Source organism: Lepidochelys olivacea, assembly GCF_965140295.1.
Source record: "Lepidochelys olivacea isolate rLepOli2 genome assembly, chromosome: 12".
In the NCBI taxonomy this organism is placed as follows: domain Eukaryota; kingdom Metazoa; phylum Chordata; order Testudines; family Cheloniidae; genus Lepidochelys; species Lepidochelys olivacea.
This window is the reverse complement of record NC_140422.1, coordinates 4,760,166-4,772,935: the sequence shown is the minus strand read 5'-3', so window position 1 is coordinate 4,772,935 and position 12,770 is coordinate 4,760,166. Positions and strand designations below refer to the sequence as shown.

Genomic DNA, 12,770 nt, shown 5'->3' with positions numbered 1-12,770 from the left:
ACTGCTGGCCTTGCCCAGCCCAGTGCGGGGGTGGTTTGCCCTGGCCTCCGAGGGGAAGGGGAGGAGCACTGGGCCAGTGCACTCCAGCAGCCAGCCGGGAGGGCAGAATGACGGGAGTGAGGGGGGAGTCTCCCTGCACCACAGCCCAGGCGTAAGGATGCACCATGAAGCAGGGCGCCTGAGGGCCAGGCACGGGGGGGGCGAGGACAGCACCTGGCCGCAGCCAGAGCACACTTCATTTCGTTTTGCTTTTTCTTACATTAATTTAAAATCAAAGTGCTGCCCTCTCATGCCATAGTGGATTGAGCACCGCGCCCCTGCAGCCCAGGAACACCCCCCACCACGTGCCATACTGCATCAGGCTGCTGCACCCCCAGCCCAGGACCCTCCCCCCATGCCATAGTGGATCAGGGCACTGCCCCCTCCAGCCATGGTCCTTCCTACCATTAGTGGTGCCACCTTTTGAACAAAAAATTGGATGCTTTGTTGTTGCTGCACAAACACTTGAAGAAATCATTTCAGGAGCCCGAATAGTGCCATAATCTCCCCCTGCCCCAGCCAAATGGCTGGTGCCCCTCTCTCCACAGGCCAGGTGCCAGGGCTCCTCTGCAGGGAGAAGCTGTCCCCTTTGGGGCTCCCCCTCACCAAGCCCAGCATGACCCGTCAGTGTCACGCCCTGCCATGCCATGCAGGGCACTCCCCAGGCTGGCTGGTCCTTTATCAGGGGGCGGGGACCTCAGCCCTCCTGCCAAGATCAGCTCCCCCACCTGGCGGGTAATAACGCCGGAGGTTGTGTGTCTAGCTCAGGCCAGGTCTGGGGCTCTCAGGGACAGCCCTGTGGGGAGGCCTCTGAGGAAGGAGGCTCAGGAGAGGGCACCCCCTCAGCTCGTGGGGTTGGGAGGGCCAGGCAGTCCAGAGGCCTGGGGAACAGGCTGGGATCTGCAGCCTGAGGAGCTGCAGGGAGTCTCTGAACCAAGCCAGACTTGGGGCTGGGGACTGGCTCAAAAAGCTGGAGTGAGAGCCACAGGCTGGGCTGGGAGAAGGCAGGGCAGCTGCTCAGAGAGCAGGAAGAGCCAGTCCGTTGCGGAGGGTGGGCTGGGCCCAGCCGGGCAAAGCTCAGTCCTGCTGGGCAGGGCAGGACACAGCAACTCCCCATCCTGGGTGTCCTGAGCACGACTCACCCATTCCTTCCCCCCCGCCCCCCCCCCCCCCGGGCCTGTGCCTGCCTCTCCCTGGGGCAGTTTCAAGGAGGCAAAAGTTTGGATGGAGCTGGGCAGAGTCTTGCTGGCAGCAAGCCCCTGGGCCCAGACCCTGGGGAGAGAGCCTCTTGGCAGCCAGGAAGGGGCAAGCATCCCCTTTGAGCCAACACCCCTGGGCAGGGCCTGCTACCCCTTCTCAAAGGCATGATCGCCCTGGGAGGGTCATGCAGCCAGGTGCCGCGCTGCCAGGTGCAGGGGCCCATGGACAGTAGCCACCTGTCCTGTTGGGAGCATGAAGCCCAGGTGCAGAGAGCAGCGGGCCAGGCCAGCTGGAGTCACCTACATGCCGGGTCCCAGGGGCAGCCGTCAGGCAGATGGGCCCCAGCCGGGAGGTTTCATTCACAGCTCAGGAGTCACAGCCCGACAACGCAGCGCGGGTCATGCTCCGGAAGCCAGAGGCTGGAACATCCCAGCCATCGGCAGCAACGCCTGGGGCGAGGAGAGGATTTGGGGAACGGTTAGAAATCCCAGATGGCTGCACAACTGTGGTGTCGAGGAACGCCCCAGCCCGCTGCCCTGGCCGAGCAGCTGCTTCCTGCCGACTTTCTCTGGCTGCGGTGCCACGCCCAGGCCTGCGGCAGGAGGGTGGGTGGCTGCCGATTGCTAAACCCTCCCTCTGGCTGCTGAGGGAGAGGCAACGTCAGAGAAAGAGGCAAAAAAATGCCCATTGGACAGACCTCCCAGCATCCCTTTGCACCCCCCTCAAGCAGCCCCACGGCTTGCCTGCCCTGAAAGCCTCAGTCTCGGGCACCGTCACACTAAGGGACGCATGATTCTGGGATTGGGCCTGCCCTCCCAGTTACACTGGGGCAGTGAGCATGGCTGCCCAGGTCCCCCGGGGGGGAAAGGGAGGAAGGTGGTCCTTGCGGATAGTTGCTGTTTCACTTCATGTTAGCAAACTCCATCTAAAGCACCTTCAGGCTGTTCCTGGTGCAGACAGGAAAAGCCACACATGGGGTGGCCCGTGCCAGCTCAGTGTGCCCAAAGAACCACCCCTCTTGTAGCAGGCCCTGCCTGTGTCCCCCTCACGCCCCTCCACGCTTACATCAGCCCCATCGCCTGCTTTGCAACCAGCGTCACGCCAGTGGGAGCTACGCTGGTTTAGTTGCTCATAAGATGTCCAACCGTCCTCCCAACGCTATCCCACGCTGCAGCAGCTCCTACCTGAACTGCCCTGTCTGGTGACCTTTCTGCACACCGCTGCTCTGCAGTCATCTGGCCCACATGCCTCCCCTCTGGAGCACATGCAGCCGCCCTAGGACTTGGCCCCATGGCAACGCTGCACCTTGGCCCCCTGCTCAAATGCAACTTGCAGGTGGCCCAAGGTTCCTATTGGAGCTCACTTCCATTGCATGCCCACAACTCAGAAGCCACCGCCACCACCCTGCCTGAACGTGGTCCCACGCTGTAGCCCTCTGGGGACAGGGCCACGGCCAGGCCCACTGCTGGGATGCTAAGATTGACCAGCGGCTCTCAGGACAACTGAGAGACATGGGGCACTCCCAGGACGAGACCTGGTGCCCGCGCAAAGAAGGCAGGGCCTGTGTCTTCTCCAGCTGCTCAGAGAGCAGGAAAAGCCAGTCCCTTGGGTGGGCGGTGGGGAGCTGGGCCCAGCTGAGCCTGGGCAAAGCTCAGTCCCACCGAGCCGGCCAGGGTGGGACACAGACAACAGAGATACCACAAGCAGCAGCAGCTCCTCCATCCCTGCTGCGGTGAGAGAACGCCCATCCGGCCTACACTGCGCTGGCAGCCCGAGCCAGGGCTGTGACCCTGTGGGGGACTGGGCCAGAGCCCGCACTAGCCGGCCCTCTTCGCCACACCTGGGTCCCGCTATCAGAGATCCTTCAAAGCTCCCACATGCCTGCTGGGAAGGCTGCCACGTGGTCCGCCGGGCCCTGCAGGGCTGGGAAGAAATAGCCCTTCCCATGGACAATCTCCACAGCTCAAGGCAGGGCAGACCCCAGGCACGTGGGTCCCATCCACCGACCCAACCCTGCCCGGCTCCTGCCTCTGCAGCAGCTGGTCACCGACCGGCCGCTGGGCTGGGCAGAGCTGGGGCAGAGCCAGGCTGTGAGTGGGGCCTTCCTGCAGGGCATAGAACAGGCAGGGGCCAGTGGTGGCCACACAGCTCCGAGAGCCCCGGGAAATCAGCTGTTACAGTGAAGCGGGGACTCGGGGAGGGCAAAAGCCAGATCACGTGGATCAGGCACCCTCCCTCCCGTGGACCAGGGAACCGAGTGACACGGAGGGCATGGCTTCACCCCTCAGAGACTGGCAGGAGCAGCTGAAGCCATCTGACCCCTTGATGTTTGACAAATAAACAAGACCACAGGAGCAGCCTTCCCCGATCCTCCTCCCCCGCAGGGCCACCCAGAGCATTTGCTGGCCAGAAAACAGCAGCAACAGGTAACTGGCCTGGCCAGCCCATCCCTCGCCCAGTGCCTGGAGCCAGGGACTTGGTGCAAAGCTCCTGCTGGAGACCCTGCAGAGAGGAGAGGCAAGGGAGCAATCCGGCTGGAGCGAGCCAGTTCCCTGCAGCCAGGGGGTGGGCGGGCCTGCCACTGGCTCTCCGGCCCCGTGTCTGCTAGAGGTAACTCAGCAGAGTGAGGGGCTGCCACTGATGGCCCTGGGTTAACGAGCGTGGCGAGGCAGTTACGGACCCCTCCAGTGACTGCCATTCTCCTTCCTAGTGAACCCTGACATGCTCAGCGGGGGCTGGAATCTGCGAGCACCCTGCTCAGTCATTGCTTTACTCTTCTCAGCACCCAGAGAGATTCGGGGCTGCACCTCGGAGAGGAGGCCCTCGGGCCGCCCCCCCCCCCAATCCTGGGCTGCCCCAGACAGCCCCGAGGGCCTGGCTAGATGCCAGCAGCCTCCTGGGGCTGCCCTGCAGGCCACAGTGCTGCATGCGGCCATCCCACCCCAGCATGCCCTTGTAACAGGGCCTCGGAAGGCAGCTGAACCTGTCTGCCACACAGCCTGCCCCAGGGACTCCTCCCCTGGTCAAATCCAGGCTTTCCAGGGCCCCTTTCCACCACTCTGGCCCCTTTACCAACATAACAAGGCTGGAGCAGGGTTGGGCCTTGCCCTCAGCCTCTCCTAGAACTTGGATGCCAAGTTCTCTCTTAACGCCCCCCGACATCTCCTGTGCGGTGAGCTGCACTCCATGGGCGGGTTGTTTTGTGACCGAGCTGCCTGGTGCCAGAGGCATTCAGTGACTCCCCACGTCCATGCTGCAGCCTGCAGGTGAGATGCCATTCTGCATACACAATAAGCCTGCTCTGTTTGAACTGTTCCTAGGGTATGTCTACACTACGAAATTAGGTCGAATTTGTAGAAGTCGGTTTTGTAGAAAGCGGTTTTATACAGTTGATTGTGTGTCCCCCCCACACAAGTGCTCTAAGTGCATGTAGTCGGCGGAGTGCGTCCACAGGACCGAGGCAACCGTCGACTTCCGGAGCATTGCACTGTGGGTGGCTATCCCACAGTTCCCGCAGTCTCCGCCGCCCATTGGAATTCTGGGTAGAAATCCCAGTGCCTGATGGGGCTAAAACATTGTCGCGGGTGGTTCTGGGTACATATCGTCAGGCCCCCGTTCCCTCCCTCCCTCCCTCTGTGAAAGCAAGGGCAGACAATCGTTTTGCGCCTTTTTTCTTGAGTTACCCGTGCAGACGCCATACCACGGCAAGCATGGAGCCTGCTCAGCTCACCGTCTCCATATGTCTCCTGGGTGCTGGCAGACGTGGTACTGCATTGCTACACAGCAGCAGTTAATTGCCTTTCAGCAGCAGACAGTGCAGTATGACTGGTCATCGACGTAGTCCTGGGTGCTCTTTTAACCGGGCGCCTGGGCAAACATGGGAGTGACTCAGCCAGGTCATTTCCCTTGTTTTGTCTAGTGGTGATTCAGTCCTACCGGCAGTGTGTTGTCTTTTAACCTCCAGCCAGCAGAAGATGATGGCTAGTCGTCATACTGCACCCAGGAGATGATGACGGCTAGCGGTCGTACTGCACAGTCTGCTGCCAGCAAGATGTATAAAGATAGATGAAGTGGCTCAAAACAAGAAATAGACCAGATTTGTTTTGTATTCATTTTCTCCTCCTTCCCTCTGTGAAATCAACAGCCTGCTAAACCCAGTTTTGAGTTCTATCCTTGAGGGGGCCATTCAGTTTCTCGCAAAGCCACCCCCTTTGTTGATTTTAATTCCCTGTAAGCCAACCCGGTAAGGTATGTCGTCAGTCGCAACTCCCTCCATCAGGGCAACGACAGACAATCGTTCCGTGCCTTTTTTCTGTGCAGACGCCATACCACGGCAAGCATGGAGCCCGCTCAGATCACTTTGGCAATCAGGAGCACATTAAACACCACGCGCATTATCCAGCAGTATATGCAGCACCAGAACCTGGCAAAGCGATACCGAGCGAGTAGGCAATGTCAGCGTGGTGACGTGAGTGATGAGGACATGGACACAGACTTCTCTCAAAGCAGGGGCCCTGGCAATGTGGGCATCATGGTGCTAATGGGGCAGGTTCATGCGGTGGAACGCCGATTCTGGGCTCGGGAAACAAGCACAGACTGGTGGGACCGCATAGTGTTGCGGGTCTGGGACAATTCCGAGTGGTTGCAAAACTTTCACATGCGTAAGGGCACTTTCATGGAACTTTGTGACTTGCTTTCCCCTGCCCTGAGGCACAAGAATACCAAGATGAGAGCAGCCGTCACAGTTGAGAAGTGAGTGGCAATAGCCCTGTGGAAGCTTGCAACGCCAGACAGCTACCGGGCAGTCGGGAATCAATTTGGAGTGGGCAAATCTACTGTGGGGGCTGCTGTGATGCAAGTAGCCAAAGCAATCAAAGATCTGCTGATATCAAGGGTAGTGACCCTGGGAAATGTGCAGATCATAGTGGATGGCTTTGCTGCAATGGGATTCCCTAACTGTGGTGGGGCCGTAGACGTAACCCATATCCCTATCTTGGCACCGGAGCACCAAGCCGGCGAGTACATAAACCGCAAGGGGTACTTTTCGATAGTGCTGCAAGCTCTGGTGGATCACAAGAGACGTTTCACCAACATCAACGTAGAGGCCGGGAAAGGTACATGACGCTCGCATCTTCAGGAACTCTGGTCTGTTTCAAAAGCTGCAAGAAGGAACTTTATTCCCAGACGAGAAAATAACCGTTGGGGACGTTGAAATGCATATAGTTATCCTTGGGGACCTAGGATACCCCTTAATGCCATGGCTCATGATGCCGTACACAGGCAGCCTGGACAGTAGTCAGGAGCTCTTCAACTACAGGCTGAGCAAGTGCAGAATGGTGGTAGAATGTGCATTTGGACATTTAAAAGTGCGCTGGTGGAGTTTACTGACTCGGTTAGACCTCAGCGAAACAGTGGGAATATTGGTTATTACTGCTTGCTGTGCGCTCCACAATATCTGTGAGAGAAAGAGGGAGACGGTTATGGCGGGGTGGGAGGTTGAGGCAAATTGCCTGGCTGCTGGTTTCGCACAGCCAGACACCAGGGCGGTTAGAAGAGCACAGGAGGGCGCGGTGCGCATCAGAGAAGCTTTGAAAACCAGTTTCATGACTGCACAGGCTACGGTGTGAAAGTTCTGTTTGTTTCTCCATGATGAAACCCATCGCCCCTTGGTTCACTCTACTTCCCTGTAAGCTAACCACCCGCCCCTCCTCCCTTCAATCACCGCTTGCAGAGGCAATAAAGTCATTGTTGCTTCACATTCATGCATTCTTTATTCATTCATCACACAAACAGGGGGATAACTACCAAGGTAGCCCAGGAGGGGTGGTGGAGGACAGAAGCAGCAGGAGGGGTGGTGGAGGAGGGAAGGACAAGGCCACACAGCACTTTAAAAGTTTAAAACTTTAAAACTTATTGAATGCCAGCCTTCTGTTGCTTGGACAATCCTCTGGGGTGGAGTGGCTGGGTGGCCGGAGGCCCCCCCACCGCGTTCTTGGGCATCTGGGTGTGGAGGCTATGGAACTTGGGGAGGAGGGTGGTTGGTTACACAGGGGCTGTAGCACCAGTCTGTGCTCCTGCTGCCTTTCCTGCAGCTCAACCATACGCTGGAGCATATTGGTTTGATCCTCCAGCAGCCTCAGCATTGAATCCTGCCTCCTCTCATCACGCTGCCACCACCTTTCAGCTTCAGCCCTCTCTTCAGCCCGCCACTTACTCTCTTCAGCCCACCACCTCTCCTCCCGGTCATTTTGTGCTTTCCTGCACTCTGACATTGTCTGCCTCCACGCATTCGTCTGTGCTCTGTCAGTGTGGGAGGACAGCATGAGCTCAGAAAACATTTCATCACGAGTGCGTTTTTTTCGCCTTCTAATCTTCACTAGCCTCTGGGAAGGAGAAGATCCTGTGATCATTGAAACACATGCAGCTGGTGGAGAAAAAAAAAAATGAGGCAGCGGTATTTAAAAAGACACATTTTCTAGAACAATGGCTACACTCTTTCACAGTAAACCTTACTGTTAACATTACATACACAGCTGTGTGCTTTCGTTCCAAGGTCACATTTTGCCTCTCCCCACCGCGTGGCTAGCCCCTCACACTCCCCCCCCAATGGCTAACAGCGGGGAACATTTCTGTTCAGCCACAGGCAAACAGCCCAGCAGGAACGGGCACCTCTGAATGTCCCCTTAAGAAAAGCACCCTATTTCAACCAGGTGGCCATGAATGATATCACTCTCCTGAGGATAGCAGAGAGAGATAAAGAACGGATGTTGTTTGAATGCCAGCAAACATACACTGCAATGCTTTGTTCTACAATGATTCCTGAGTACGTGCTACTGGCCTGGTGTGGTAAAGTGTTCTACCATGGTGGGTGGAATAAGGCTGCCCTCCCCAGAAACCTTTTGCAAAGGCTTTGGGAGTACATCCAGGAGAGCCGCAAATGCCAGGGCAAATCAATCATTAAACATGCTTGCTTTTAAACCATGTATAGTATTTTAAAAGGTACACTCACCAGAGATCCCTTCTCCACCTGGCGGGTCCAGGAGGCAGCCTTGGGTGGGTTCGGGGGGGACTGCTTCCAGGTCCAGGGTGAGAAACAGTTCCTGGCTGTCGGGAAAACTGGTTTCTCCACTTGCTTGCTGTGAGCTATCATCTTCCTCGTCCCCAAAACCTGCTACCATGTTGCCTCCATCTCCACTGAAGGAGTCAAACAACATGGCTGGGGTAGTGGTGGCTGAACCCCCTAAAATGGCATGCAGCTCATCATAGAAGCGGCATGTTTGGGGCTCTGACCTGGAGCGGCCGTTTGCCTCTCTGGTTTTCTGGTAGGCTTGCCTCAGCTCCTTAAGTTTCACACGGCATTGCCTCGGGTCCCTGTTATGGCCTCTGTCCTTCATGCCCTGGGAGATTTTTACAAATGTTTTGGCATTTCGAAAACTGGAACGGAGTTCTGATAGCACGGATTCCTCTCCCCAGACAGCGATCAGATCCCGTACCTCCCGTTCGGCCATGCTGGAGCTCTTTTGCGATTCTGGGACTCCATCATGGTCACCTCTGCTGATGAGCTCTGCATGGTCACCTCTGCTGATGAGCTCTGGCCAGCGTGGCAAGCTGCAGGTGACCATGCAAACAGGAAATAGAAATTCAAAAGTTTGCGGGCCTTTTCCTGTCTACCTGGCCAGTGCATCTGAGTTGAGAGTGTTGTCCAGAGTGGTCACAATGGAGCACTCTGGGATAGCTCCCGGAGGCCAATACCATCTAATTGCATCCACAGTACCTCAAATTTGACCCAGCAAGGCCGATTTAAGCGCTAATCCACTTGTCAGAGGTGGATTAAGGAAATCGATTTTAAGAGCCTTTTAAGTCGAAAAAAAGGGCTTCATCGTGTGGACAGGTGCAGGTTTACATCGATTTACAGGTTTACATCGCTGCTGAATTCGACCTAAACTCTAGTGTAGACCAGGGCCTAGACTGCTTGGGGCTGGCCTAGATCCTACCTGGCTGGCTCTCCCTGATTATCCACAGGTTTGGCTGTGGGGAAAGAACCGGATTGAATTATTCATCAGAAAGAGTTTTCTTTGGCATTACTGTCTCGGGAGTACAAAACTGCGTGATGAAGCCAGCTCCACATTAAAAATAAACGACTGCATCCTCTGTTCACGAGAAAGGGTGCGTCTGGATCACACCTGCTGTTCAAACTGGTGAACCAACATTCTTAGACCTGGCAAATGTTCATAAACATCTTGACACTTGAGTGTCAATCCAGCCCATGCCCACGGAGGGACCCTACCCCCGCCACGTGAGACCAGATTCAGTTCCGTTTGGCCCAGTAGACTGCAGGAGCCCGGGTTAAGTCTGCCGTGAAGACGCCCTCAGAGTGAGAAGTAGCTGAACCCAGGGACTGATGTGAGAGGTAACTTTGGGGGTCACCACCTGTCCCCCACCCCGAGCAATAAACCATGGCTCAGGGCGGGGCTGGGAGATCACAGCAAGTCCCCACTTTCTCCCCCAAACGCCCTAGGAGGGGTGTTTGCTGTTCCCAGGAACTCCCCCTTCCATCCTCCCTGCTAAAGGGTACCAGCACCAGTCCTTCCCCACCGGCAGGAAGTTGGAGCCCAGCCCGCCGCTGCCCCCATGGCAGGAGTCCTAGGCTTTGGTAGCTCACTCAGATGGTCTGCACCAGAGCCAGCTGTCCCTACCCTTCCTGGCCCAGCACCACACTCCAGAGACAGGGCAGAGATTGATTTCCTCCCAGCCACCCTGGCCCTTGGGCTGCAAACCTGCCCAGATAGCCACGGCTCACATGCCCCACCACCACCCCTCTGACTGGACCCTGGCCTGGCCGGGGCATACCAGCTACCTACCCCCAGGCCGCTGGGCACCACTCATTGGTTGTAAGCAGCCTCATGGCACTGCATGGAACCTATCTACTTGGCAATGCAAGACCCATGGACACCCCACCCCGGGGTGCTGCTCTGCACAGGGGCTCCCCACTGAAGCCAGAGCCTGGGCCAAGGGCAGTCCTGGTTCTGAGATCCCTCTGTGGGACTGGGCTGAGTAGTGGAGAGATCACCCTCCCCTCCCTGTGACCCACAGCTGAGGGCCCGAGTTGAGGTTGGGGCTGGCTAACGCAGTATCTGACCCCACTAAACCGCAGCTGCGTTACTAGTCTAGACACCCATCCCAGGAATGGCACAAGGGATGACCACCAGGAGCCGCTGGTGAGTGCAGGAGACAGAACTGCCAGGGGGCAGGCCCCAGACCATAGGCTCCCTCCTGCCAGAGATAATGATCGGGGAGCTCGCTGTGTCCAGAGCTAAATGCAATCGCTCTCGTGACCTTTCCCTGCCTGTCCTCCTCAGCCCCCCACCTCCCCACAGAGGCACTCACAACCAAGCAAGCCGCAAATCCAGCCAGTCCAACAAGTTCTTGCTCCCGTAGGCTGGGTAGAGAGGTTGTTATTGCTCTGGTTTGAACTAAGCAGCTAGGCTCTGCGGGGCGGACTAACAGTCAAGGTCGCAGCCGCATTTTGTTCCTGTTTAAAGCCACCGCTCCAGTCACATCTGCCACATCAGGTGCCATGAAATGGGTATGCTGCTGTGGGGCCCAGCTTAGAGCTTGCAGGGGAATCTGGGGCCTGTAATGGCATGGAGAGCACCCTGGCACACCCCCCAGGGCAAGGCGCAGCCCTGTAGGTGAGTCCCAGCCTCGGTTTCCCCTCACCCAGGATATAAACAAGTCCAAGGTGGCCTTTCTAGTAGTAAAGAGCCTCATTCGTCAGAGGGCCCCCTTTATTTAACAGACAAGGGCAACCCAAAGCCCTCAGGGAAAGCTTCAGTCAGCTGCCCCACCAGCAGCTCTCTGCCCCATCTTAATCAGTCTTGCATTTCACCACCCCAGCCCGGGGGCACTTGCAGGTTTGATCCCTGCCTGGAGCCCAGGTCTCTGGCCAGATGCTAGTCGTCCCCCAACAGCTCTTTACTCTTCGCTGCCCCAGGAGATCCCATACCCGGCTCGTTCTCTGCCAGGCTGCTCCAGTGCCTTGCCGGGGCACATTGTCTGCCTAGGCCTGTTCCTCTCTCCAGGAGCCTCTGCTTTCCAGGGAGACACCTCAGGGACTAGCTTCCTACCCAGCTTCCCCGAGGCACGTCCACCATCTGCAGGTGTGGGGCTTTTGGACTGAGCCCTCATAAGCCTGCATGAGGCCAAGCTGCTGCTGGCCTAATCGCTGCTCAGCTACATCGGCAGTTAACTATGTACAGGTGGATCTGGTCTGGTGCATTCTCCCGTGCAGAACCCGCAGTTTGGCTGAGTGCCTGACCCCAGGGACACTGATCTGATGCAGCCTCCGGCTGGGGGCAAGGCTGTAGTTACGCAGGGTGTCAGACGACTAGATCAGGGGTTCTCAAGCCAGGGGTCGAGACCCCTCAGGGGGTTGTGAGGTGATTACATGGGGGGTCGCAAACTGTCAGCCTCCACCCCAAACCCCGCTTCGCCTCCAGCATTTATAATGGTGTTAAATATATTAAAAAGTGGTTTTCATTTATAAGGGGGGTCGCCCTCAGAGGCTTGGTATGTGAAAGGGGTCACCAGGACAAACGTCTGAGAACCCCTGGCCTAGATGATCACAGTGGTCCCTTGTCACAGAGTCCCTGGGCGATGCTCTGGAACTGCTCCCCATGAAGCCAGTCAGGATTCTGGGGAAGTCTCCTCTCTGGGAGCAGCCTGTCTGCAGGACACACAGCTCACACGGCTTCCACCTTCCTGGGTCTGACCCGGAGCATTCAGCATCCTCTGCCCCTCCGTGCGTTTCCCTCAGCGAGTCCGCCCAGGCGAGGTCCTGGGGAAGCCAGAGGGTCCTGCCCCCCAACTTCACAGTCAGACGTGTCTCTCAGCCAGCCAGTAAAACAGAAGGTTTATTAGACGACAGGAACATGGTCTAACACAGAGCTTGTAGGTGCAGAGAACAGGACCCCTCAGCCGGGTCCATTTTGGGGGGCACTGAGCCAGACAACCCCGTCTGCACTTCACTCCATGTCCCCAGCCAGACCCAAACTGAAACTCTCTCCAGCCCCTCTTCCTCTGGGCTTTGTCCCTGTCCCGGTCCTGATTCCTTTGTTCTCCAACTCTTTAGCTCTCACCTTGCAGGGGGGAAGGGCCCAGGCCATCAGTTGCCAGGAAACAGGGTGTCGGCCATTCTCTGTGTCCAGAACCCTGCACACACCTGCCCTCTAGGGCTCTACAATGATCATACACCCTTATCCCACCACCTAGATACTTAAGAACTGCATAGGGGAAACTGAGGCACCCCCACACTATTCAGAGGAAACATTAAGAACAGTCCCACTTCGTCACATCCCTCCTGGCTGAGGACTCTACGAGAAGCGGAGCTGCTTTTTAAAAGTCAACTTTTTCAAACCCTGATTTTTGCACCGAGGGAGGGGAGAATCTGTGGCCAGATCCATCTCTGGCTCCACGAGGCTGCCCCAGTGGAGATCTCGGGTCTGGCACCAAGAACCAGTTCCCAATCCCAT

The 12,770-nt window shown here is 57.1% G+C and overlaps 1 protein-coding gene across 3 annotated transcripts; it reads right to left on the bottom strand.

Annotated features, from left to right (window-relative positions):
* Nucleotides 1-5,630: 5,630 nt before the first annotated feature.
* Nucleotides 5,631-10,726, bottom strand: LOC311529188 (zinc finger and SCAN domain-containing protein 29-like). Of its 3 annotated transcripts, none has more exons than XM_084644958.1 (3): nt 10,627-10,726; nt 8,249-8,847; nt 5,631-7,663 (listed from the first exon to the last, which is right to left on the bottom strand). In XM_084644958.1, exons 2-3 carry the CDS (start codon nt 8,745-8,747, stop codon nt 7,143-7,145), a joined length of 1,020 nt encoding a protein of 339 aa, XP_084501084.1. In that variant the 5' UTR covers nt 8,748-8,847; nt 10,627-10,726; the 3' UTR covers nt 5,631-7,142. The 3 variants fall into 3 exon arrangements, with proteins under 3 accessions (XP_084501084.1, XP_084501085.1, XP_084501083.1); XM_084644959.1 differs by lacking the exon at nt 10,627-10,726 and having other exon boundaries at nt 5,631-6,694; nt 7,454-7,663; nt 8,249-9,038; XM_084644957.1 differs by lacking the exon at nt 10,627-10,726 and having other exon boundaries at nt 8,249-9,038.
* Between the last annotated feature and the right edge of the window lie 2,044 nt (nt 10,727-12,770).